A 26,974-nucleotide genomic window follows, 5' to 3' on the forward strand; every position below is an offset into this window, starting at 1 on the left:
ACTTGGGTTCAATTAATTTGCTACAGTGAGTCACAGAACTCAGGAAACCCATTTACTCACAAGATCAGTGGTTTATATAAAAGGTTATAACTCAGGAACAGCCAGATGGAAAGGATGCATAGGACAAGGTACGCAGGAAGGGGTGCAGAGCTTCCGTGCTCTCTGAGCGCATCAGTCTCCCCAGTCTCCGTGTGTTCACCGACAGGAAGCTCTCTGAATCCAGTCCTTTTGGGTTTTTTACAGAGGCTTCATTACACAGACATGACTGATCAATTCATTGGCCATCAGTGATTGACTCAACCTCTAGCCCCTCTCCCCTTCCCAGAGGTTGGGGGTGGAACCGAAAGTTCCAAAGCTCCAATCGTAGGGTTGGTCTCCCTGGCAACCAGCCCCCATCCTTAGGCACTTTCCAAAAGTCACCACATGGACATGAACTCAGGTGTGGTTGAAAGGGCTTGTTTTGAATCTCAAGACACAGTTATGGCTCTTGTCACTTAGGAAATTTCAAAGGTCTTAGGAGCTCTGTGCCAGGGAATGAAGACCATGGATATATTTCTTATTCTAAGTCACAATAGCACGATGCTGAGTGCTTCCTCTGTGCCAGGCAACACTGTCCCACGTCCCTACCCGAGTTCACTCATCAATCCTCCAAAAGCTGTGCTGCAGATCTTCCCATCTTGCAAATGAGGAAACCGAAGCACAGAGACGTTAAGTAACTTGCCTGATATTGGAAGGTGACAGGGACAGAATAAAAACCTAGAACTGTCAGCCTTTCCAAAGCTCATGCTCTCAAATGAGGTTTGCATTGACAAGAGCACAAGACTCACTCACGAGGCAATACTTGCTCCCTGATAAAATATCAAGAACTTGCCTTCTCCACACCAACCTGACTTTAATAATAATCATTCCTTACCTTTTTATGGACTTCATACATTTTGGTCCAAATACAGGTTCAATCTCATTCTAGGATAATGGGTCAGTTGGTGAAAGGGTCAAACCCAAGAGCACAGAAAGCAAATCTCCCGTGTGGACCTCAAAGGCAATTTGGGTGACACTCTGCCCTCCTGTACATACAGATCTCTACTGCCCAGGAGGACTCATCTAGAATTTCTCCCCTCCTTCGTTTAAAAGGTCCCCCCAGTCCAGCGGTGATAATCATCGACACCAATCAACACAACATTCACCGCATGTGCCCATGAGGTGGGCTCCGTTCCCAAGTGCAAGTGTATCTATCCGATTCAACTACTTGGCCTAAAACCTCAGCCCTAAGAGTGGGAGATTTGCTCAAGGCAAGAAGAAATCCTAACTGAGTTCGACAGGCCAGCCTTTCTAAAACCAGGGGTCAGTCCAGCATAGGGAACAGGCAGGGAGTGAAGTGGGGCTGCCCCCCGAAACTCGGCCAAGTGGCTCAGGCCAAGTACCAGGCAGTCACTTCCTGTAGGGGCCAGACCACACCATCCGCCGCTGTCTCACAGCTCCTCTTCTACAGATGGGGCCAACTGGTTTTCTGTTATTTGGCGGCCAGCAGGAAAATGCCATCCCATGAATGTGTCATTGCCACCATCTTCAAGGGTGCAGATTAATGAAAAAGTAGCTAGTGTGCCCCAGCCAGGTGGCTAATTTCAGCTATAAAGGGGCAGGGCTGAGCCTGGAGGCGGGACTAGCCTCCATCTACCCCGTGTCCTGCTCCTTCGTCTCCTATATCCCCTGAGCCAGTCTCTTCTGCTGGTTCTCTGCCCCCACCCGCCAGACACACATCTGGCCTCTGAGGGTCCCTGATGAAGCTAAGTGGTGACCCAGACGGCGCAAAGCCTTCTTGTCACCTTGGTGCAGCACAGGAGGGGATCGGGGATGCAGTAGATGGTAACAGTTGTTCAAAATAGTCGCTACCCCTCCCTGCTAGTCACATGCTGGCGGGAGGATCATACTTTCCATCCCATGGAGTCTGACCTGGCCATCTGACCTGCTTGGCCAATGAAATGTGATGGGAAGTGACACCTGCCACCTCTGAGTAAACCCTTTCGGCTGCCCTCCTGGCATTCTGCCATTTCTCTCCCTTCCCTCTGCCCCCAGCTGGGTGCTGCTCTTTCAGCCCGGATTGCAGAGTGAAATGTTTTTGTGAAGAGCTTCAGCTGACAGGTGACGTGAGTGGGGAATACACGCACATTACTGTGTGTGCAGCCCACTGCAGTGCAGGGCTGTTTGTCACCACAGCATAACCAGCCTGAGCTGACTGGTTCAGAGTTTTGCCAAGAAACGCTTCCCAAGGAACTAGAGGATGACCCAAGCACACAGAAGCCCAGAGGTGGTCCACGTGGGTCTTTCCCTTTCAGAGCAAACGGAGTGGGGTCACAGATGAGGCTGACCAGCCACTTCAGGGGATCCCCTTGTCTCCTTCCTTCGCCTCAGCTCTGTGTGGGGAACCCCAGCAAAAGGTCCCGGTTCCAGGCTCTGGGCCTTTCCCTTGCCCACTTCCTCCTCAGGCCATCCCCCCGCCGCAGCCACCATGGCCACGGGAGCACTGAGGAAGTTGGTGGCTCCTTCCTCCCATGAGGGACTAGAAGGCAGGCCCCACACGCTGGGCTGTGATTTACCCAGAGCCTTGGAACCCTGTGTGTCGGCTTATTCCACTCCTCCTTTTGCTTTAATCCTGCAGGAGGCTCAATTATAACAGCAAGAACAACAACACAATTATGACCCTCTGTGGTGCTCTGGGTACCACCCACCCTAAGCACTTCAGACACACTAACTCCTCCTTCCAGCACCCTGGGAGGCAGGCACCGTTATCACCCCCATCTTAGAAGCCTGGAGAGATTAAGCAAGGTGCCCAAGGTCACACAGGTGGTAAAAGGCAGAGCTCGGATCCGACACAGGCTGTGTGGCTTCCATGGTCCATGCTCAAACACCATGTTCAGGAGGCAGGTACTGAACAGAAAGGTAGGACAAAGGTTGAAGCAGCGAAGCAACATGGCAAAGAAACACACGACCTGCTGATTTCTTGCTGTTGTCTGGTTTCTCTGGGGGAAGATCTCAGGGGTCTGAGGTTTGGGGAGCAGTGGAGTAAAATTTAAAAAGCGAAATGAAACACATGCAAACTTATGGCATCTGTGTAGTCACAGTGAATGGACACGAATCGTGATTTGGAACAGTTATGTTTCACAAAGGATGTTTGGTTTGCTCTTTTCAGCTAAGCTGAGCGTAAATTTTTAAAGGTTTAAAAATGAAAAATGGAAAATGGGAGGAAGACAGGAAACCAGGGAAGGAAGCTTCCTCCATCCCGAACACCTTGGTTTATTCCTTGGGCTCCTAATCAGAAATGAGACACATAGCCAGACATGACATCCTGGCTGCACGGCCTAGATAGAGCTTGTGCATGCTTCCTGACCGAGTTCCAAAAGCCTGGGGCAGCCAGGTTGTCGCTGGGTTGGGCAGACCTAGAAGAGATTACCCTGGAGATGGGGCAGGGAGGTGGAGAAAGAAGCACAGGGACAAAGGAGGGAAGCAGAACTTCCAGACGTTCCGTCAGTCCAGCCCAACTCCCTTTTCCTCCAAGAAGCCGCCCTGGTCAGCCTTCCCTTGAAGCGACGCTCCCTCCTTCCATTTCTAGAGCACATGCTGACGTGAAACAGGCTCAGCACAATGCAACTCCCTGCTTTCAGCTACGTTCCTAATGTTAGTGTTGAAATTCAAGAGCACAACTGGCTCCTGGACTTCTAAAGGATTGTAGATACCTGGTGTCTGGGCAGCGAAGTCCCCGACAGCCTGGCTACTCTCAATAAGCAGCAGGACTGCACAAGACCATAAGCAGACAGGCTGATGGCTGTCTCTTCTCCCAGGAGATCAAAAGCACACCCGGGGTCTGTGCCGCCCCAGGTGCCCCAAACAACCTCACCCCTTCTGCAGTCATCAGAGGACGCTATATGCTTGGTCTGGGGAAACTGTAACACTCTCCTTCCTCTCTGAGATCCCTACATTGTCTTCCCCGCTGGATGCTGTAAGGCAGGAGTCATTAAGGGTTGCTGTATAAATTAACAACCCCACACACTCCTTACCCCTTACCCAGAGAGCAGACTCCAAGCAGTTCACCAAGATTCAGGCCCTCTGCGCCTCCCTGGACAGGTGTCTGGACCACATTTCCCAGTCTCCCTTGCAGTTGGGTGTGGCCATGTGAGCAAGTTCTAGCCAATGGAATGTGAGCACAAGTGACACACCTACTTTCAGGCATTGAGGTAAGACCTGCCCACAAGCCTCCTCTTTCGCCTTCCAGCCTATGGCATGGAGTCAACCACAAGAAACTGGGGGCTGCGTGCTCCAGATGGGGTCCCTGAATGAGCCTTCCACACTGACCAGGAACCTTGCACATGACTGGGAAACTAGCCCCTTCTGGGTTTAACCCATTACATTTTTTGTTGTTATTGCAACAGCTGGCTAATCTTCCCACTTATGTGTTCTCCATAGCATGACTCTCCACGTTTGTTTAGGGGCAGGGACTGTGTTTTGTTCCCTGCTGTGTCCCCAATGGTAGAACAGCTCCTGAGACACAGAGCAGACACTTAATAATCAACTGTTGAATACACGAATGAGTGAACTGTTTCACCCATTCAGTGTATGGCAAGAACGGGAAACTGCCCCTGCTTCTGCTTTCTCCTCTACCTCTGGAGCTAGAAAAGCAGCATTTAATTGAACTAATATCCTCACCCTTCCGGAGCCAGCCTGTATTCCTTCCTCTTTGACACCCTCCCGGAATCCTTCCCACCGTGGTCTGCATCCTCTGTGCCCCTCGGCCAGAGGTCCCTGTGCAGTTACATCTGTCACACTGCACAGCAAGTGTTGAGATCTGTGTCTCTCCCACCCACCTTGCCCCCCACCCTCCAACTACACTGGGAGAGCCTTGAAGCCAGAGCTCTGTCTTTTTCATCTTTGCATCTTCCCAGTGTCGGGCACAAGTGTCTCTTGAGAAACAAGCACCCTAAAATATTTTAAAAATATTTATTATATTTATATAACATTTAATTATGCAAATATATGATGAAAGTATATATTTCTATCATACACTTATAATATTTATAAAATACTTAAATATTTTACCTTCTTTAAATGTTGTCGCTCTGCTGCTAACCAAGAGTAAAAAGCTTCTGACATCCCTGGATCAATCTGTAAGAGGATCTAAGCCGGTGCTTGGAATAGTCTACAGATTCTTTCAACAAGCTTTTTGGATCTTAATACCTGGCGTGGCCCACGAGAGGAGGGGCTTCGGAAGCCCAAACCCTTTCAATTGCGTACAAACCCACCCTTGTTTGGGGGTCCCCAAACATTTTTCCACGGAGGCTCAAGCCTGCTCCTGGCAGCCCTGGGCGCACACAGGATTTTTGTCTTTCAAATGGCTTGCCCGTTTGACCCTCACAAAGGCCCTGTGATACAGACAGGAAGTGACTATTATATCCATTTGACAGATGAGCAAACCGAGGCTCAGAGAGGTTCAGTGACTTGTCCAAGATCACGGTTTGAGTGTGCGCTGAGCTGTCACTAGGACCCAGGGGCCCAGACATGTCCTCTCTTTTCCTTCCCTTTCTCTACCATGACCTAACAAGAGGAGACTTCATAGAGGCCTTGAGGAAGCACAGCCATCAACCTGTGACATGGGTGAGTGGAAACTCGCATTGACTTTGAGTGATAAACCGAGTTCAGAACAAACCGGGCCAAACAACTTCAGCGGATGAAACCTTCCCCCTTCTTCTAATTTTAGACCCTCTGGCCTGGGAGGAGTGTCTGTGGTTACAGGGCGTAGCATCTGCCGCTGCTGTGTGGCTCCAGGCAGAACGGGGACATGGTACTCACTTGATTTTTCTTCTTTAATGGTGTATTCCAGCACCGCGGATGAGCTCTCGTTTGGGGAAGGGAAGTGCACACAGAGCACCGGGTGCTTCAAGCTGCTGTCCCGGCGGACCAGGAACGTCTGCAATGGAGGAAGGGGGAACTCCATGAGTCAAAGATTTGGGGGGCAGGTTATTTAGAAGGACAAGAGTGAGATGGAAGTCATCTGGAATGTTCCAGAAACAAAAAGGCAAGGTGGGGGAGTCTAGCATCTCGAGGTAGAACTAGGGGTTCTGCCCCCAGAGCCATGTGTCACGTGGTCCATGTGCCCTGGCTCCTTGAGTCTCAATTTCTCATTTGTCCATCGAGGGGGGTCAACTAAATCAGTGTAGATTCCTGAGTCCGTCCCTTGAGATGCTGGTTAGTTGGGGGAGGGGAGCGGGTCTGGAATCAGCTTAATCTGGTACAGGCAGTGATCCAGGGTCACGCTTAGAAAAGCTCAAATGGACGGGCTGAATTTCAACTCACACCCCAGCATGTATGCCCTGGGGGAGGCTGCTGGAAACAATCATAAATATTAGTCAATTCACACTATTTTTCCCCCATGGAAACAAAAATAACTAATAACTAATATACACAGCTTTCTCTGTGACAGGAACTGTTATGAATACCTTGCATATATTCACTTGCTTGATTCTCTCAATAACCCTGTGACGTGAGTTTTGCTGTTATCCCCACTTCACAGATGAAGAAACTGAGGCGCTCTCTGACTTTAACAGGACCTGGCTCTTCGGGCTGGTGTGAAGATCAACTGAGGAAATACCCATATGGGCTTGGCCCCTAGGACATACCCTGGAGGCTTTGCCTGGCCAAGGCCTCACAGCTGAAAGGGGCAGAGCTGGGATTCAGCCCTGGACGCTGGTGTCCATGCTCCAGACCCCACGCTATGCAGCCCCTCTCTGTTCTATACATCCTGCCCAGGGAGGGACTTGCCCTTTCTTCTCCTGTGGGTTTACTCTAGTCGAAAACGATGCTTCTGGGACTTCCCTGGTGGTGCAGTGGTTAAGAATCCGCCTGCCAATGCAGGGGACACAGGTTCGAGCCCTGGTCCAGGAAGATCCCACATGCCGCAGAGCAACTAAGCCCGTGTGCCACAACTACTGAGCCTGCGCTCTAGGGCCCAAGAGCCACAACTACTGCGCCCTCGTGCCACGACTACTGAAACCCACGCGCCTAGAGCCTGTGTTCCGCAACGAGAAGCCACTGCAAGGAGAAGCCCGCGCACTGCCACAAAGAGTAGTCCCCGCTCACCGCAACTAGAGAAAGCCCGCATGCAACAACGAAGACCCAACACAGCCAAAAATAAATAAATTAAAAACAAAAACAAAACGATGCTTCTGAGCCCCAGGGACCTGTCTGTGCTCTAGTAACCCAGCACCACCCGAAGTCTAAACCAGAGCCAGGGCGTTTACAGACGCCTCACTCTCACTTCTCCTGTTCTGAACGACGGTTCTGCTCAGTTAAGGGGACTGTGACTCTGAAGTTTTCCACTCTTACACCCACCCACAGCAGCCCTGGGGCAGTGCCCTCCCTGTGGCCATCAGGGGGAGGGGACCCCTGATTCCTTTCATAGACTGTGTGGTTTTAAAATGTTCTTTTTAGTCTGCACTGGCCCCACCCAGGCTCGTCCCTTCTTCCAGGTGATGACAGACACCTTCTGGGATCTCCCCAACCTCCTGGGGCACAGCTCCCCCTGGGGAAGAGGAAGAGGGTTGGTCCTCCCCCCAGGAAGGGTCACTCCTTCCTTTCCTGAGAAAGGACTTGGTCATGGTGTCCCCCCTCCCCTCCACCCTCGTCCACACGAGGGGTCTAAGCCGTTCCCACTCAGGCTCTAAGAGCCCGGTCTAGAGTTTGGAAGACCGGAAGTCTGGCCAAAGATGCTGAGAGAAGACTGGGGAGCAGGGCCACTGGGCCTCCAGAGGATGTGGCCCCAAGCCTGACAGGCTCTGGAGAAGCACAGAGATGGTGCTTCTCCCCTTCCCCCACCAAGGCACACTGTCCTGCCACCCCGTGGGTGATGCCTCAAATTACCCGCCATTGTTATTGATTACTATTATTATTATGATATTGCTATATAGTATTTAAATTGTTATTACAATGTCATTATAATTGTCAATAAAACATTATAATAATATTGTTATTATTGACTAGTAGCAGCTAACACATATCGCTTCCCTCCTCTACCCAAGCCTTAACCCCAGTTCATTAGATTCCATGATCTTACTTAATTCTCATACGAGAGGGTGATGCTATTATTATCCCCATCTTACAGATGAGGAAACTGAGGTACAGAGAGGCAGGTAATGCCCAGGATGACAGAGCTGGGACCTGAGCTCAGGCCCTTCGGATCTAGATCCTGAGCCGTCGGCTGCCCTGCGCCCGGCCCCCAGAGGGCAGTCCCTTGGCTGAAGTGTCTGCTCTCCGTGAGAGTGCCTCTTGGGAGCGAGCAGGGACACAAGGCACCCATCAGTCATTGAACCGCGGTCAGAAATGAGTTTGCCAGCCCCTCTCCTCGTGCAGGGCAGGGTGGAGAGAGCCTGAGAACCCAGCGGATAGAGGAAGGCGAGAGAGAGGCTTCTGGGGCAGAAATGCGAGCCGGGCGGGGGTGCTGGTGCCCCACCTGGAAGGACGGCCCTCCTAGGGGACCCAGCGGGAGGCCAGCTCTCCTCTAGATGCTTCTCTGCAGTCCCGGCACAGCCTCGCCTGCTGTGAGCTGATGCGTCCACCTGGACCTGGACTGCCCCCAGGAATGCGTCTTTCCAAGAAAAGGGGTCACTTTGGTTCCTCTTCAGAGATCCAAGGCCGAGCTGCCGCCTACCCATCAGGTCCATGGGACCCAGCATGTGTGAGGGAGTGTGTGTGTGTGTGTGTGTGTGAGAGAGAGAGAGAGAGAGAGAGAGAATGAGTGTGTGTGTGTGTGTGTGTGTGTGTGTGTGTGTGTGAGAGACAGTAAGCCTATGGGTGCTATAAAAAATACAGCTGGCCTTTGTCTCTGGCTCCTGGCACAGAGTTTCTAAAACCCTTGGATTTTCCTGAGTGATGGGGGTCTTTAGTAATTCATAAAGAGCCCCTTTGGGCCATACCTGAGTTTATGCTAACAGTCGGCTCAAGTGGGACCTTAAAGGAGGGGCTGCCCCCGAAAGCCAGTCGCATAATTCTAGAGGGTTGGAACCCGAACCCCACCCTGACCTCTGGAAAGGGGAGAGGGACTGCAGACTGAGTTCAAGCACCGGGCAATGAGTTAATCTCCTGGCTGGTGAACACACTGACACGTGGGGAGGGTGCGTGCCCGGTTTCCATCGGGAGAGGGTATTGGGGCTCCGTATCCCCCTCCCCAGCCCAGACCTCACCCCCGTGTCTCACATTCAGCTGATCTTGAGTTGTATCCTTTATATTCAAACTGTCACCATAAGCATAGTGCTTTCAGTGAGTTTTCTGGGTCTTCCTAGCAGATTATCAAACCTAAAGAGGGGTCACGTTTGTGACCAAGTCAGACAGAAGAGTAGGGAGCCTAGGGACCCCACGAGTGTCTGGCCTCTGCAGCGAGAGCAGTCTTTTGGGGACCTTCCCTTTAACTTATGGGGTCTGTGTTCGCTTCGGGTAGTCATGTCAGAATTGAACTGAATTGTAGGACAGCCAACTGGTATCAGAGAACTGTCGCCCGGAGCACAGTGAGTGTGTGCAAGTGTGTGAACGTGTGTGAGTGAACATATGTGGGAGTGAGTGTGAATAAGGGAACTCTCGGCTGCTGCCGGGGTCCCCCTGCTGGAACTCTGGGGAGCCGGGCACAGGGAGCGAGGCCCGAGCGGGAGCCGGTGGTGTCCCTGGGAAGGCAGACAGCAACGTTGGATCCTTGACCCTGACCGGGAAGGAGCTGAGGCTGGCGCTCCCCTCAACTGAAAACAAACTGGGGGTTTCTATCCTCGTAGGGCACATGTGTGAGGGACACAAGCCAGGTCACTGGTTCAGAAGCACATGCACATAGCAGAGTGGCCCCTCGCCACCCTGAGCGTCAGGAATGGCACAGGAAGGAAAGCAGTGTTTTTCAAACTGTGGGTCATGACCCATTAAGGCAGATGCCACCAACCATTTCTCTTTCCAAAAGAAAATACAAGAGAATAAAACAAGACAGTAAGGATACCTATCCTAAGGATGGACTTTTTGTCAGAGAGATCGAGTGAGAGACGAGTGGACGGCCGGGGCCGCAGGACGACATAGACTGCCTACTCCACTGATGGTCAACTTCTTCCTGGACTATCTGACCCCCACTGATCTCTCTCTAGGGTGACTGCAATGACAAATCATGGTCGCCAGCCTCAACTGGGACCTCCAGCAATGCCGCCTTGCGGTCTAATTGGCTCTTTCACACCCAGCACGCAACTATTTCTGGACTTAGTCACTCCGCTGAGACATGGACCCCGTTCTCCACCCTCCCGTTCCACAGACAGAAAGAAAGGAGATGAGAGCTCTCGGACAGGAACTCCTCCAGCTGCGGGGAGAGTCACAGTCTCTCATAATCTGCCTTTCTTCTTGGGCTCCCAGAGGGCCCAGAGCAGCCAGCCGTGAGCTCTGTGGCCCTGGGTAATTCTGTGGCTTCTCCGAGCCTCAGTGTTCTGAGCTGTAAGTGGGGATAACACCCACGACCACCCAGCAGAAACAAGAAATGAAACCAAAGCCCCACGCCTCCGTGTTGGAAGGGTAAATGAGACGCTGCATAGGAAAGCACCCAGTGGGATACACGTGTCTCCACCGATGCTCACTGAGGATTAATTCTCCATCTGCTTCCGCCCTCCTTCCCCATGGCTGGTTGACACTCCTCAGTCTCCCAGTCTCGGGCTCCGTCTAGAACTGGGGATCGGTCTACCACATGTGTTTGCTGTGAAAAAAACCCAGAAGGGACTTCCTTGAGGGTGTGGCGCAGCGGAGGGTAAGGAGCCAGCAGCTGAAAAGAGCGGCTGACGTCTGCGCTCCGGGCCAAGTACCTCACGCTCGGCATCACCAGCTCTCCCCACGGCCCCAGGAAGCAGGCACTACTACCATTCCTTCCGATGGATGAAGACTCAGGGCACAGGGAGGTTAAATAAACCCAAGGCCACGCAAACAGGAAGTGCAGAAGATGCAGACCCAGGTGTCGCCAAGAACATCTCCCTTATCTCTTGCCATCAAGTCTGTGTTATCTACTCACTACAGGCCAGGGGTGCAGACGGGGGTGGAAAGTCCCCAGGCTGGGCTCAGGTTCCCAGTTCTGAGCGTCCAACACCCACCCTTTCAGCATGGCCACAGAGCCTCCTGTAGCACTTCCTTCTGCCGTGGCCAAGTCCTGGGGCTCTTATCTGAAAAGCCAAGATAAGGTTCTGGGTTGGGGGTTTGGGGGGAGGAGCAGGGACAGAGGCTAGAGGAGTCCTCTGACCTCTCCCGCCCAGATGGCAGCCGGGGAGGGGGCACTGACAGGTGCCTGCTATGGGCAGAACCCCAGTCAGTGGTCTGCCTTGGCCACTGTCCTTCGGAATAAGATGGTCTGTTCCACGTTCCCCTTTGGGGAGGTTTAGCACCTCAGCTAGTCACAGGGTCCCTTCTAGGAAGTAGCCACAGACAGCACCTCAAAAACAGTGTCGCCGTGCGGCTCACTGCGAGAACGTATGCAGACCGGTAACTCCTACAAAGCGTTCTAGATTAAGGTGCATCTCCCATGCTTAAACCCAGCAGAGTTCAGCAAAGCCAGTGCCAGGAGAAGGGCATCTGAGTGAACTGCCTGTGTCCCTATCACACCCCTCCCCCACCAGGTGTCCATTGCTTATCCTCTAAGGAGATGTTGCCCGTGATGGTTGTTGCAGGTGAGCACTCAGGGGGCTCACGGGCTGGGTGTGCCTCCCAGAGCTCCTTCTCCAGCACCCTTGAGGGGGTCCATGTGCAAATTCTCCAAGCCCCTCTTACTTCTCTTTCTACCCCCTGCAGCCCACTTTTTAGAGCTGCAGGGGGACTCAAAGCTCAGCTCTGCTCCTTACCAGCTGTGGGTCTGCAGGCAAGTTACTTTTACTCCTCTGGTCTCGATTTCCTCGTCTGAGCCTGAGAATAATCATCTCCACCTCTCAGGGCTGCTATGAGAATTGCTGGTCATATATATAAATGCCTGGCATAGAGCATGCACTTGATACTTATTATAGACTGCTACCATTTACTGAGCACTAAACCAGATGCTAAGATTTTTATCTGCATAATCTTGTTTGACAAATAAATGATAACTATTAACACGATTATTATTATGTATCTTTTTTCCAAACAAAGAGATAGGAAAAGGGACTCAAAGATCACTCACCTATGCGGTAGATTAAAATGGCCACAAATTCTTTGCAGCTCCTCCCATCGAGAGGTGGGGTCTATTTCCCTGCACCTGGAAGGGTGGCCTTAGGATTTGCTTTAACCAAAAGAATGTATTGGGGACTTCGCTGGTGGCGCAGTGGTTAAGACTCCGTGCTCCCGATGCAAGGGGCCTGGGTTTGAGCCCTGGTCAGGGAACTAGATCCCACATGCATGCTGCAACTAAGGAGCCCACATACCGCAACTAAGGAGTTGGTGAGCCGCAGCTAAGGAGCCCTCGAGCCACAACTAAGGAGCCCTCGAGCCGCAACTAAGGAGCCCATCTGCCGCAACTAAAAGACCCAATGCAACCAAATAAATAAATATTTAAAAAAAAAAAAAGAATGTAGCAGAAGTGACTCTGTGGCGGGCTAAGCCTAGGCCTTAAGAGGCATGTCTGCTTCCATGCTCACCCTGTTGGACCACAGCTGTCATGTGAAGAAGGCTGAGTGAGCCCGCTGGAGTCGTGAGGCCCAGCCCATAGCTGGTACTAACCGCCAGACAGGGGAGCAAGGCCATCTCTGGCCAGCTGGCCAGATGACTGCAGCTGCCTGACTGACCCCAGGAGAGACCAGCAGAAGAACCACTCAGCAGAACCCAGTCCAAACTGCTGACCCACAGAATCCTGAGAAAGTTGAATAGTGGCTGTTTTAAGCCACTGGATTTTGGAGCGGTTCGTTATGCCACAGTAGGCAATGCTACAGCTGTGGGTTATGTGGAGGTGGGGCCTCATCCTTTGGATACCCCCCTCCTCTCTTCCTCCTATGAGGTGCTGTTGAGGGGTCCCCAGAGCTTGGTGGGGAAGTTTGAAAGCCACGGGTATGTCCAGCTCCTCACTCTATAGCCAAAGAAACCAAGACCCAGAAATGCAAAAAGACATCCTGAGGTCACATTATTTGTTCGTGGCAGAGCCAGGACAAGAATGCAAGGCCAGTGACCTTCAGATCAGGGTTGTGACCATTATAGTACACGTCCTCCAACCCAGCCAGCCCACCAACTGAGCATGTGTTTTATGCCAGGCACCTGGTTAGAGGTTTTAGATACCTTGCAGCAACTCCCTCCCTGGCGTTTAGAATATTTTACCCCTTGTACAGATGAGAATACAGTGTAGGAAGAAGACTGGCAAAGAGGGAGGGAAAGGGGAAGGTCCAGAGCATCGGGCCTTGGGCCCTTCTGTGGAAGACTTTAGCCCACGATCTCTGGAGCCAGGCTCTCAGAGGTCAGTCCTTAGTCGGCTACTCTTGAGCTGTGTGACTGCTCTGGGGCTGCTTCTTCCTCTGCAAAATGGCATCATGATAGTTCCTGCCTGTGATGGTCGCTAAGAGTCAGCCCCCCTGAGAACCAGTTCCCCTCCCTCTCCTGGCTAACTGACCACAATTCTGGCCTGGGAGCAGTGCATTCTGCCTCAGGAGATGAATCCTGTTTGGTCAGAGCCAATCATGGCTCTTCTGTTCCCCTCTGCCACTCACCCCCTTCCCCAGCCTCCCTCACAGTCAGGGGTAGCCAATAAAGTATCTGGAAAAACATCTGTTCCCTGACAAAAAGGCTGAGCCTAAGAGAAGAAAGCCTTTTGCCCATGACCTCCTGCTTTTAAATGGGTGAGATGGCTGGAGCTGCAGCTGCTATTCTGTAACCGTGAGGTGACAAACAGAGGACAAAAGCTAACCTTGAAGATGGAGGAACAGAAAGGTGGAAAGGACCTGGGTCTTGAAGACATCACTGGACTGCTAAACCAGCCCTAGACCCCAAACCTCCATATTTCTCATTAGATAAACAACAGTAGCCTTATGGCTGAAGCTACCGTAGGCCCAGTGCCTCAAAGGATTAATGAAAGAACTGCCCACATGACTTCGGCAGAGGGCCTGCTATATAATAAGCACCCAGTATATGGTGTCTCTACCTGCCTCAGAGCCCCCTGCTGTACGGAGGAAGCGTTTCCACCCTCCTGTTCATGGATGGCTCTATGATTCAGAAAGGCAACATGGTGGGGCACCAGGCACCCTGGAGACGGAAAGACACCCTCACTAGCAGCTCCAGACTTCAGGTCTCAGCCCCGAGTGAAAGGATGAGCTCAAGGTGAGCAGTGAGGGAAAGTGAGGTGGCAAGTCCAGGCACCGGAACCTTCTCTGTCCACCTCCAGGACCCTTGCCTGTGGGCTACCTGGGGTTATTAGGAATGGAGCAGCTCACACTACTGCTCCCAGCTCACACTGGGACCCTCCCTGAGCCACTGCTCCCGAAAGCCTTCCCTGATTAACCGGGCCACCCACAAAGCTTGCTGTGCCCCAGTGTCCTCACTCAACGTCTCTCCTCTGTGGGAACAAGCGTCGTCTGGTGCCTTGTTGAGCTGACATCTGAGTCACCCATTCCTTCTGTTCCCTCTTTATTTTTTTCCCCTTTTGTCAGCTTCCCCAACATACTGGATTAGGAACTCACCAAAAGCAGAAGAATCCTCTTTCCCCAATTGTACAAACTGACGGGCGACATGCCCACTCTGAGGGTCCGGTTTTCTTTGAAGAGCTAGGATTCCCCTACCACCACCCCCTGAAACAACAGTGGGTTCATGGTCAGGTCCCTGGGCTGTGAGGCAGGACACAGTGTCCCTCTTGGTGCGGACCCTGGCTTGCTGTGCCCTTCGGCAAGTCACTTCCCCTCTCTGAGCTGGCTTTTCCAGGCTAGCGAAGTAGGGGGACTAAAGGGTCCAGGACTCCTTCCTTCTAGAAGATTCTCTCCCAGCATCAGTGTCCTGGGGTCTTTCCCAAACCCCCAAGAGGCTTACATGAGGGTTAGTTTCACAGGTAAATTACTGCAATCCAGGAAGTTCGAGCCCCTGGCTGGGTTGGAGCCCTTCTGTATCCACCTTCAGCCAGAGGGGGTTTGGAAAGACCAACTGATTTCAGAAACAGCTGGGACAGAAATATGCTTAGGGAGAGAATTATGCAGCCACTGCATTCCCCTCCTCCTCTTCAAATAATTACATAAAAACCCAAAGCTAAATACACTCTAAATGGTTTTGTTTTTACTATTCCTTCTTGGCCCGGACAATCCAGAGCTGTGTCTGCTTTTCTACTCTTGTTATTTTAGGACTATTTTCCAGTCGCTTGGGGAAATTTTCCAATCACCCTCTTTAGGGCTGGAACAGAAGTGGCTGGTTCTTCCGAGGCACCACAAGTGCCTGTGGAGGTCAGGGGTCCAGTGGCCGAAGCCCCCTCTGGACACGCGTGGCCCACCTTTCCCATTACTGATAACGAGGCTGTAGCCTGGCATGGAGCAGCGTTTCTCATCCTGGCTGCCTATCAGAATCGCCCTGGTGGCTGAGCCCCGCTCTAAGCCAAAGAAACCCGCATTTCTGGGGATGAGGCTGACACACTGTGGTTTTTTTTTAAAAAAAAAAGTCTTTGAAAGCAGTCAGTTGGTGGGTTCAAATCACCCTCTATCACTTAGTGGCCATATGACTGTCAGAGGTGGGTTTCCTCACTTATAAAATAGAGAGCCTGCCCCCTGTTCTGCAGGGCTGGTGGAAAGATGAGAGACAGTGCTTGGCACACAGGAGACCTGCTGACTATGCCTTCTTCCCTGGCTCTGGCATCCCGAAGGGGCAGGAAAGGGGTTTCACCGGTGCTTTCGCCAAACTATATTGGACATAACTGGTATTCCTTGGTCTCACAGCAGGGGAAGATGCCTTGAACGTGGGCTGGTCCATATTGCAACTCAGGCTACTGCAACTCTTTTTTTTTTTTGCGATACGCAGGCCTCTCACTGTTGTGGCCTCTCCCGTTGCGGAGCACAGGCTCCGGACGCGCAGGCTCAGTGGCCATGGCTCACGGGCCCAGCTGCTCCGTGGCATGTGGGATCTGTGGGATCTTCCCGGACCGGGGTACGAAGCCGTGTCCCCTGCATCGGCAGGCGGACCCTCAACCACTGCGCCACCAGGGAAGCCTTGCAACACTTGAGCTAACCCCTCACTACAAAAAGCAATCTTACAAGAGGTTTCTTTCACTAAAAGACCACCTCTTGGCCTAGAAGCAATGACACTTCAGTAGCAATGAACACACATAGCGCCAGATCTTGGTTTCTAACATTATTCTCCAATAAAAGGAACAAGGGTTCCTTGGAGAAATGGCCGATCCTAGGACTGAGGCAAGAAATATACAAGACAATGTGGAGCATCTTTTAGTGTAAGAAAGTAAGGAAGTGCTCTGAACAAACAAATAATCAAAACACACGCACAACGATGGGGTTATGTCAAAGGGACACAGGAGCCAACTGAAAGAGCTCCCGGTGGCCAAATTTGGAACAATTTGAGCAATAAAATAATTATGGTAGTATTGGATTATAACTCAAAGCATAAAATAAGTACCTATGAGTCTACATCGATATTAGTAAGTGGTCGAATAAATAAATAAATGGGGGAGAAGAGACAAATCTCTTGTGCGTAAGAATTTCAAGTAGTTTATGTAGACGCTCTGCCCTCAAGTAGGTGGAGCATAAATCCCCCCTCCCTGAGTGTGGGCTGTGCAGAGTGACTTCCTTCCAAAGCGAACTGTATGAAAGGGGGAGGAGAAGGAGTAACTTTACAGCGGAAACTGACAGCTGATCAAGGTCAACATCAACAGTGACGTCATGTTGACAGTAGGAACCTCTGTCATGATGTGATGAGAATGGCGCTGTGCCTATGGGATCTTCCTCCCCCAAACTCATACCCCCAGTCTAACCATCTGACAAATCCCAGGTGAGGGACATTCTACAAAACACCTGACCAGTACTCCTCAAAACCATCAAGGTCGTCAGAAACAAAGAAAGTCTGAGAAACTTGCAGCCAAGAGGAGCCTAAGGAGACCTATGACTATATGTGATGTGGTGCCCTGGATGGGATCCTGCAACAGAAAAAGACATTAGGTAAAAGCTAAGGAAATCTGAATAAAGTATGGGCGTTAGTGAATACTAATGTATCAATACTGGTTCATTAATTGTGACAAATGTACCATACTCATGTTAGATGTCAACAGTGGGAGAAATTGGGTGAGAAGTACATAAGGGAACTCTCTGTACTGTCCTTGCAACTTTTCTATAAACCAAAAACTTCTAAAATAAAACTAAAAGAAAAAACACCCCAGCATTTGGGTGCAGGATGAATAAAGATGGCTTTTGATTGCCTTGCTCTGGATATACGCGAATCAGAAAGGGGCCAATATGTTCCCAGAACCTTATCAGAGAAGCAGACTGCAGGAGATGGGGAGTAGTAGAGGGGGTGGGACATGGTCAAGGTCATACAGATATTTGGGACAAAGGGGCTGGATCTCCAGTCTCCTGACCACTGGCCCCAGACATGATGAAGCACTGTCTCTCACTGGTGCCATGAGGGGTGGGTCCAGGTTATTTCTGAGGACCCTCCGAACTCTCACAGCCTGGGGGCTACCCAGTGTCTATATCTTAAAAACGATGAAGCCATTGCACTGGTGGAATTTCAGACAGTTCCACGAGAGTGATATTATGCAGCAAAGGGCCTTCCCAGCATCTCCTGAAGATCATACTATGCAGACTCTGCTCTTACTAGCTGTGTGACTTCAGGCAAGTGACTTAACTTCTCTGTGCCTTCATTTCCTTATCTGGAAATGGGGACACTAATAACGCCAACCAGACAGAAGTTGCTGTGAGGCTCAATAAGATCATGCAAAGAACAACTTTGGGTAAAAGTTGGCCAGTCTTTTATCAGAGTGTGAGCTTTAGGGCTTTGCTTTCTGCTTGAAAATACAGAAGCTCACGGGGAAGAGTGGGGTGTGAGGGCAGAGAATTGAACAGAAGGTGCATCTCCTCCAATTTTGTTGTCCTTGGGGCTGACCCAGTCCCTGTGGTCTCAGAGGGAGAGTAAGGGGGCAATAGCAGGAAGGGCCCGGCTGATCTCTTTTAGCCCATCACCTTCGGTCTTAACAGTAGCCTGTGGTCTCATTCCTGGGATTAGATTCAAGGCTCTGGACAAGGGTGTCACTTCAGGACCCAGCCTGAAGCTTTCTGTTTTCTATACTCAGCCCCTGAGTTGTAAAACAGCGACCTGGGTACCTCCACCTACTTGGGGTGAAGAGGTGTCTGGGCCTCTTGTAGCCACGGAGCCTGGGATGAAGGCTTAAAGCCTTGTGTGATGTGTGCTCACCTAGAAAGTAAACACAGCCACGTGACCTTCGTCCCTCACTGCAGGCAGGCCCTGAGCAACTGGCCCGGCTTTGCCAGCTCCCCAGAACCAGCCCCATTCTCCCTGCCATCCTTCATTCACTTGTTCTAACGAACACCCAAAGCCAGACATACCCTGCACCCAAGCCTGAGCCAGACGCTGGCATTGCAAGGCAATGAATGCATCTTGGTGCTGCCCTCCAGCGACTCCAGTTGGCTCCAATCCCTGCGGTCATGCCCTCTTCCCTCCCTGTGTGCCCCAGCCCAGCTCATGCCCACTTCTGGGGCTCAGCCTGTGCTGTTCCATCACCCATCCACCCACTCAGCTCCCCCATCCCAATCCTGCCCGTCCATCCTGCATGGCCCAGCTCGGCATCTGTCTCCTCCAGGAAGTCTGCCCAGATCAGCCCACCTGGACAGGCTCCCCGCCTCCTCTAGGTCACTCGCTGTCCTGCCTTTTACCCAGCACTGAGACATGCCCTCCCCATGCCTTCCCATTCATATCCGTGCATGAAGCCCCCACTAGACCCTCTGAGAGGACAGTGGTAAGATCAGATTTTATCCATCTTTATAAACGTGTCTTATACCCAAACCCATCTGGTATTGACTGACCTCAAAACATTACTTCTTTTTCTTTCCGGCTACTAACCTTCACCCTTGGGAGGGGTGTGCTTTGGCTTAGCTGAGACTGGGATCAAATCTCAGCCCTGTAACTCACTAGCCATGTGACCCTGGGCAGGTGACTTCACTCCCAGTGGTAGAGACTGCTGGGGCCCTGCCCACTCTTTTTAGTGGACCCCAGTCCTGCTTCCAACAGCCAGCTTGGCATCACTTTGCTCACCGGCTGTTTCTGGCCAGTCAGATTTTCTCATACTGAGAGCATAGAGGTGGTGCTGGAACATGAATCCTCATCCCCCATTGCCTGGAACCAATGGCTATCATCAGTCAGTGGATAATATCAGCTCCCTCAGCCCTCTGGGCAGAATGACCTTGAGATGTGTTTCTACCCTGGCTCCCAAAGTGCCCCAGCAGAAGCCAGCTCCACTGCCCCCAGGGGTAACCTGCATCAACACAGAACTTTTTTTTTTTTTTTTTTTTGCGGTACGTGGGCCTCTCACTGTTGTGGCCTCTCCCGTTGCAGAGCAACAGGCTCCGGACACGCAGGCTCAGCGGCCATGGCTCACGGGCCCAGCCGCTCCGTGGCATGTGGGATCTTCCTGGACCGGGTCACGGACCCGCGTCCCCTGCATCGGCAGGCGGACTCTCAACCACTGCGCCACCAGGGAAGCCCCACACATACCTTTTATTAGCTGCCCTCCCTTCCTTGTCTTATTTCCCCCACTGGTGTCCCCTGGGGTCACCTCCCAGATCCTCTGCTTCTGGGAACCCCAAGGGCACTCTTCATAGCCACAGTTTCATTACCAGTAAAATGAGGATAATGGCAGAGTCCACCTCACAGGATTATGGCGAGGATTCAATGAGGTGACGTTCATACAACACTTGGCACAGGGCCTGCCATTAATAAGCAATCTCCACACAGAACCACTACTGTTGTTTTGAGTTGGGCTTGTCGTAAACTTTTTGAAGAGAGTATCGAACCTTTGGACAAAGTGGGCATGACTTACACCCAGTGCAGCTCACCTTGGAGACCTACTTGCCGTCTCCCGGGACGGTCCTCACTGTCTGGTCCACCCCCATCTACACGCATGCCTGGACACACCTCTCCTGATGACCAAGTAAGGTCCAGAAAATGGCCATTCGTCACACCACAACCTTGCACTTGGGCCTGTTTCTCAGCTGCATCCTCCCAAGAAGGGTGGGACGCTAATCCCCTCAGATTCTAATAGGAGAGTGGACGACCAGCTGGGGCTGCAGCCTGGGAATACCGACTGGAACACCTGCTGGTATGAATCTCTGATTTTATTTTCTATGCAGTTTCATAATCTGCTCTAAAGCCTCAGGCAGTTCGAAACTGAAAGCCTTTAGGTGGGGAGGAATGAAACAACAGATCTTGTTTCCTTGAGGATGCGGGTCTCCCTGCCTCCCCACCCTCGCGGCAACCCTCTCCCCAGCTGGGGCCATGCCTTGGGGGAGGCCTCCCCTGGCCCCGGAGGGATTCAGCTGGGTCTTTAGGCCTCTACGGTCCCCACTCACTATGGCAGGAGCCTCTGTGGGACTTCGTGGTACTTTGCTGGAGGCCCCATGAGTTCCAGTAATTCCAAAGTTCAGGTACAACTGCTGACTTGATGGATTTTATCTAGTCCAGGATGAATTAGTCTGCTAACTACCTGAGCCCCCTGTGTTTCGGAGCTTGGACTATTCCCCGGACACAGTGCAGCGATACACACCACATTGAGGGTAAGAACGGCAAAAAATGGCTATAAGATGCAATTCCATCTCGGTCAAATACAACCTGTGTGTATGATACAGCACGGGAGCTCCCCGACTGCTCAGGCACGCGATCGCTGTGTCCCCTGGGGGAGGTCACTTAACTGCTTCGTATTTCAGTTACTTCCTCTGTGAAACGGGTATATTAGTATTACCTACCTCAGAGGGCTGCTGTGAGGATAAACAGTGCTTATACACATGACAGTGCCCAGAACACAGTAAAGTGCTTGGTGAATGCTAGCTGTTACAGATGTGGGTGTCTGCATGGAAGATGAATGGACAGATACGCCACACACGGCCAGCAGAAATGACTTCTGGAAGCAGACCGGTGGCTACCAGGGGCCAGGAGAAGAAGGAATGGGAGTAACTGCTTAATGGATACGGGGTTTTATCTTGGGGTGATGAAATGTTTTGGAACTAGATAGAGGTGGTGCTTGCACAACCTTGTGAATGTACTAAATTGTGCACTTAAAAAATGGCTACTTTTGGGCTTCCCTGGTGGCGCAGTGGTTGAGAGTCCGCCTGCCGATGCAGGGGACACGGGTTCGTGCCCCGGTCCGGGAAGATCCCACATGCCGTGGAGCGGCTGGGCCCGTGAGTCATGGCCGCTGAGCCTGAGCGTCCGGAGCCTGTGCTCCGCAGTGGGAGAGGCCACAACAGTGAGAGGCCCGCGTACCACAAAAAAAAAAAAAAAAAAAAAAAAGGCTACTTTTGTGTTATGTGAATTTCACCTCAATTTAAAAAAAGCCCCAAACAAAAAAAGACTTCTGGGAAATAGGTTAGGTGAAAAAGAGTGGGTGGCAGAGACCGTTATCAGACACTTTACTTCTTACTTTATCACTTCTGTCCAGCTTGATATTTTTTTTACAGTAAATACTTGTATGTATCACTTTTAAAATTAAACAAATTAAAAACAATTTTAAAGGAAGTAGCACGTAAGAGAAAATGCATGGTGCGTGGCATCTATCTTCCTCTGTAATGCTTACACCACGAGGAGGAAAATACTATTAATGACCCCATTTCAAAGTGAGAAAAGTGAGGCTCAAAAAATTGAAGCCATTTCCCAACTCACAGAGCTTGACTCCAAAACAAAACAAAACAAAACACTTTCGATTCCATCACACAGCCCCTCATATTCACATGTAAAATAAGGGGGTGTAAAATGATTTCTCAGTTCCCTCCGGCTCGGAGACTCTCTAGTCCCTGGCTGAGTTCTCAAAGTGTCAGTCCTGCCGCGGGCACCCATACGCCCAGAGAGCCCCCGCCAGCCGTACAGCCCCAGTGGGACACCTGCTCCCCAGAGCAGAAACCACACCTCCCACCAGTCCCTTGCTCCTGAGTTCTGGTCGAAAAGCTGATAAAACCTAAGAAAAGAGAGCAAATGGGCAGCTGCCCAGAGGGCAGCTGCTTCCGTGGGAGCCCGCGCAGTTCCCGACAGCCGTGCCCACCTACCGGCCATGAGAGACCCCGACTCACCCCGGCCGCCTCCCGGTGCAGGATCCTGATCGCCTCTGCCCGGCCCAGACCCACGTGCAGCCACACCGGGCAGGTCTTGACGAGCTTCTCCAGGACGCTGATGCCCCGGAGAGGAAGGCAGTTCTTCGGAGTGACTGGCAGACGAGGCCCCACGCCATCTTCCTCCTCCTCTTGCTGTCCCTCTCCTTTGCCAACATCTGGAATAGGACTGAGAACAGAATCAAATGACCAGCCCGTCCTGCCGCTAGCCCAGAGAGGGGTTTACAACAAACGGCGATTCACTTCAACCATGCTTATTTATTCAGCATCTAGGTAGCCTGGGGCCCTTTGGGGAATTAAAAATGAACAAACCGGGATCTTCGCCTTAAGGCGCTTATAATAAAACGAGTGAGACATACACAGAAAAAACCAGCTGTAGCACAAGACTGGAATAAATATAACAGAAGCACAGTGCAACGGAAGTAGCTAATTCCAAGCCAGGGTGGGTTCAGGAAAACAACGGCATTTGAGCAGAGCCCTGAAGAGGGTTTTTAAAACTTTTTAATTGAAGTGTAATTTATACACAGTGAAATGCACTAGTCTTTAGTATACAGTCAGACGAAGTTTAACGTATGTCTACACCCGTGTAACTACCACCCAGATCAAGAGAGAGAGCTGTGTTACCCAGTACCATAGCCACTAGCCACATCAGATCTTAAGTGAGTTGTCTGAACTGAGACATGCTCTAAGTATAAAATACACACAGGATCTCAAAGACTTGGTATGAAAAAAAAAAGACCACAAAATAGTTCACTAATAATATTTTACATTGATTGTATATTGAAAGGATAATTTTCAGATATATTGCGATAAGTAAAACATTATTAAAATTAATTTCACCTATTTCTTTTTACTTTCGGTGTGGCTACTAGAAAATTTAAAACCAAATATGTGGCTTGCATTATATTTCTATTAGATATGCTGATACAGACATTTCCAGAAGGCTTTCTTGTGCCCCTCCCAGTCGACACTCCCTGACCCCCAAGCTGACGATGTAAAACGTCAGGGTCCCTGGGGAAAGGAGGAGAATCACAGGCCTGAGAAATGGCAAGACAAAGTAGAGGTCCAGTCTAAGAGATCCCAGACCATTCCCAACACGCTCCCTCCACCCGACCCCCTACACACTGGCATGTGAGTTTTGATTCCAGAAAAGGAGGAACAGCATCTTGGTGCCTCAAATCCTGAGTCGGGTGGGCTGTGTGGTCTGTTTGCCTTCTACCTGAGGAACGAAATCTCAGGATATCTGCAGGGGTGAAAACCTTAATCAGACAGAAGGGGCTAGTTATAAAGCCAGGAAGATGTGGCTGGTGCCTCTCCTTTGCTCCATGTCCCTTGATGTTGCCCACGGGCACCAGAGATAAAGCTGGTTGTTAAGGAGCTGCCGGGGGGTGGGGCGGGAGGAGGCCAGGATGAGCCCTGTTAGAGGCACAGAAAAGTGGAATCATTTGCTGAGGTCAGAGGGCAGCGGGAGCCAGGAGTCCTGACGAGGGGATGAGCATTTCCTCAAGGGGAGGGCGAGGGTCCTGGTGGTTCTCTGGGTGGTGGGGAGACTGGGAAGTGTGGGATTAAACAGGTCTAGCGGTGTTGGGTTTTGCAGAGACCAGACTAGAAAGGTACGTGGTGATGAGAGATCCGGCAATGTCAGTGTGCTAAAAATTCCCTCCTCTGACGCCTCCACTCTAAACCTTCCGAGGAGCCCTCCCTCCCTGGATGCTGCGTGTGCCGTGGGTTCCTACGGATTTCCCCTCTGGGTCCACACAGAAGAGTGTGCCACGTCACCAGGCTGACAGGAGTGTCCCAGGCAGCTGCAGGCGTCATGGGTCTGGAAGGGGCAGCAGGGCAGCCCCATGGGTGTCCACAGGCTGTGGAATTGGGTCTCATTTGGAGCTCAAGGCCAGGGCGGCCCAGCTCATACTGATGTGACCTCTTCCCAAGCCCTGAAATGCGGTCCAGCATCTCCTCTGGGAAAGCAGTGAAAACAGTGGAGGCCAGAATTACCCAGAAACAAGCATTCGGGGCCTGTTAGGTTTTTCCAACCTCCCTTGGAAACACAAAACATCCTTGGCACCAAAAAGGCTTTATAATCATCCTAAAACCTTCTCACTTGGCCCAGGGCTTCCCCCAGAGGCCAGTTAGGACTCTAACGGCAGCTGGAGTGACAGCAATTGGCTCTCTCTCTGCCACTGACTAGGCTTAGGTAGCTTAGTTAAGTCCATGGGTAAGTCCGTTCCCTCTTAGGGTCTCAGTTTCTGCATCTATCTGCTTCTCAGACTAAACCACTCAAGAGGCCAAAGGCTCTTGAGATATTGCTTTCCAGGAACTGCCCAAGTCTTCCAGTGTTCTCCCTTCCCGCTGGGTGGGCCAGGGCAGGAGTCACAAGGGCTTGCTCAGGGCCCCCTAAGTGGTGGCTTGGCAGGACCTGAGGCTTGGAGTGGAAGCCGTAAGTGTCAAAGGCCGCAGCAAGGTCTAGACGTTACAGAAGGAGCAGCTGAGGCTAGGGGAGGTTTGGGCCTTGCACCAGGCCACAGGAGCAGCAGAGCCCTGAAGGGACAGAGTGACACGGACACCTGCTGTGACCAGGCCAAAGAATGGTAACGGGACCAGGAAGTTGCCTCCTAATCTCTGAGTCCCTGCTGACCTTGGACCTCTAGATGCCCATTTGCGACCATTAAATGCTGGTGCTGATGCTGGGGCTCCAGGCTGGACTGCCGGGCTCGAGCAGGAGGGCAGAGAGGTGAACGCCCTGAGCCGGCACCCGGGCAGGCTGCTTCCCTGCCATGATTACTGCTGTTAAACAGCTTGGCCACACCAGCTCTAACTGCCAGGGACCATCACTGAGCCCACAGTGGCTATGTCATCTGCTGGCACGGTCGGCCACCCCAGCTCCCGTGCCCTCCCTCTCACCAGCCAAGATCCAGCTGAGGGCCCTGCGGAGGCAGCCACGGGGGCCCCGGGTAATTAATGGCACTGTTAGCGCAGAATAATGAGCCTAAAAACTTTAGAGCAATTCCACCGGAAAGACAAACCATTCCATGACTGTTTTCCTTCTGCTTGCTCACGGGAAGTAGAGCAATTAGCTCTCATCAGCAGTCCTAACAGCCTTCCGATTCAAGGGGCGGGTCGTCCGTGCTGCCCCACCCAGACGCAGTGTGGTCAGACACCAGGGAAACCTTTGCCCTGGGCCACAGGGACAGGGCCTGGGCTCAGCATCCTGGCCTTAGCTCCCAAGGGAAGGAGTGACCTGGCGTGGTGCCGCATCCAGTCACCGGCCTATGCAACCTGGGTGAGGTGGAGAGGAGAGCTCTGCTCTGGGGTGGAGAGGCCGCCCGAGGGGGCCACCCAGGTGGTGTGGTGTCAGCTCGGGGTGCAGCACCCTGGCTGGATGCTGCCTGTGTGGAAGAAGGCCCCGCCGTTTCCCAGCTCATGAGGACGCCAGCTTCGGGCTGCCTGTGTGGGTCCCAGGGAAGCAGCTCAGAAAGTTCCAATGAAGCCTCATTGTAAGGAGAACTGAGGCCCCCTTGTACAGACTTGGCCGGAACTTGGGGGGAGTGTGGGATGGAAGGGGAGGACCAGGAAAAGGCCGTCTCCGTCCCACCCACGATCCTGACCTCAGGCAGGCCTCACCCCAGCTTCAAGGCCAAGTGGCTGTATTGAGATAAAGAGACCTGGTCCCAGCAATCAATGTTATGGGACGGCCCGATCACTCTGTGCAAGGCGCATGAGTATACAAATGACACGGAGGGCCAGGGTAGGAGGGGCCCTGGTAATGCCAATCAGGGCAGCAATGTGCCTCTTCATCCATAAGTAGCCCACAGCACACAGGCATCCTCACACCTACTGGAGTGGGCTGCACTGTGTCCCCCAAAGAGATATGCCCAAATCCTAACACCTGGCACCTGTGAATGTGACCTCATTCGGAAAAAGGCTCTTTGTAGATGTAGTTAAGTTACAGATGACATCATTCTGGATTTAGAATGGGCCCTAAATTCAATGAGAGACAGAGGAATTCCCTGGAGGTCCAGTGGTTAGGGCTCCGCGCTTCCACTGCAGGGGGCACGGGTTCGATCCCTGGTCAGGGAACTAAGATGTCACAATCCACGTGGCGTGGCCAAAAAAAAAAAAAGACACAGAGATACAAGAAAGCCATGTGAAGGCAGAGGAAGAGAGTGGAGTTATGAGTTTTGAACACCAAGGATTGATGGTCACCACCAGAGGCTAGGAGAGAGGCATGGAACATATTCTTGGTTTAGAATCCGCCTGCCAACGCAGGGGACGCGGGTTCGAGCCCTGGTCTGGGAAGATCCCACATGCCGTGGAGCAACTAAGCCCGTGTGCCACAACTACTGAGCCTGCGCTCTAGAGCCCCTGCTCCGCAGCAAGAGAAGCCACCGCAATGAGAAGCCCACACACTGCAACGAAGAGTAGCCCCCGCTCTCCGCAACTAGAGAAAGCCCGCGCACAGCAACAAAGACCCAATGCAGCCAAAAATAAATTAAATAAATAAATAAATAAAAAATAAAATAAAATAAAAAAATAAAGACGAGGATACTGAGGCACAGAGAGACTAAATAGCTCATCCAAGGTCACACAGCCTATAAGTGGCAGAGCTGGCGTTCAAACCCAGACAATCTGGATCCAGAGTCTGTGGTTATAACCTCTACACTATTCTACTT

At 51.7% G+C, this 26,974-nt stretch overlaps 1 protein-coding gene across 4 annotated transcripts in view; it reads right to left on the minus strand.

Annotated features, from left to right (window-relative positions):
* RIN3 (Ras and Rab interactor 3) overlaps window positions 1-26,974 on the minus strand; it is a 117,965-nt gene that overhangs the window by 59,306 nt on the left and 31,685 nt on the right. For all 4 annotated transcript variants that reach the window (XM_079914622.1, XM_079914621.1, XM_079914620.1 and 1 more), the window contains 2 exons: window positions 22,263-22,470; window positions 5,839-5,956 (listed from right to left, as the gene is read on the minus strand). In XM_079914622.1, coding sequence (XP_079770748.1) covers window positions 5,839-5,956; window positions 22,263-22,470 — 326 coding nt within the window. The remainder of the gene's footprint in view (window positions 1-5,838; window positions 5,957-22,262; window positions 22,471-26,974) is intronic.

The sequence above is a fragment of the Stenella coeruleoalba genome (assembly GCF_951394435.1).
Source record: "Stenella coeruleoalba genome assembly, chromosome: 2".
NCBI classification, from domain to species: domain Eukaryota; kingdom Metazoa; phylum Chordata; class Mammalia; order Artiodactyla; family Delphinidae; genus Stenella; species Stenella coeruleoalba.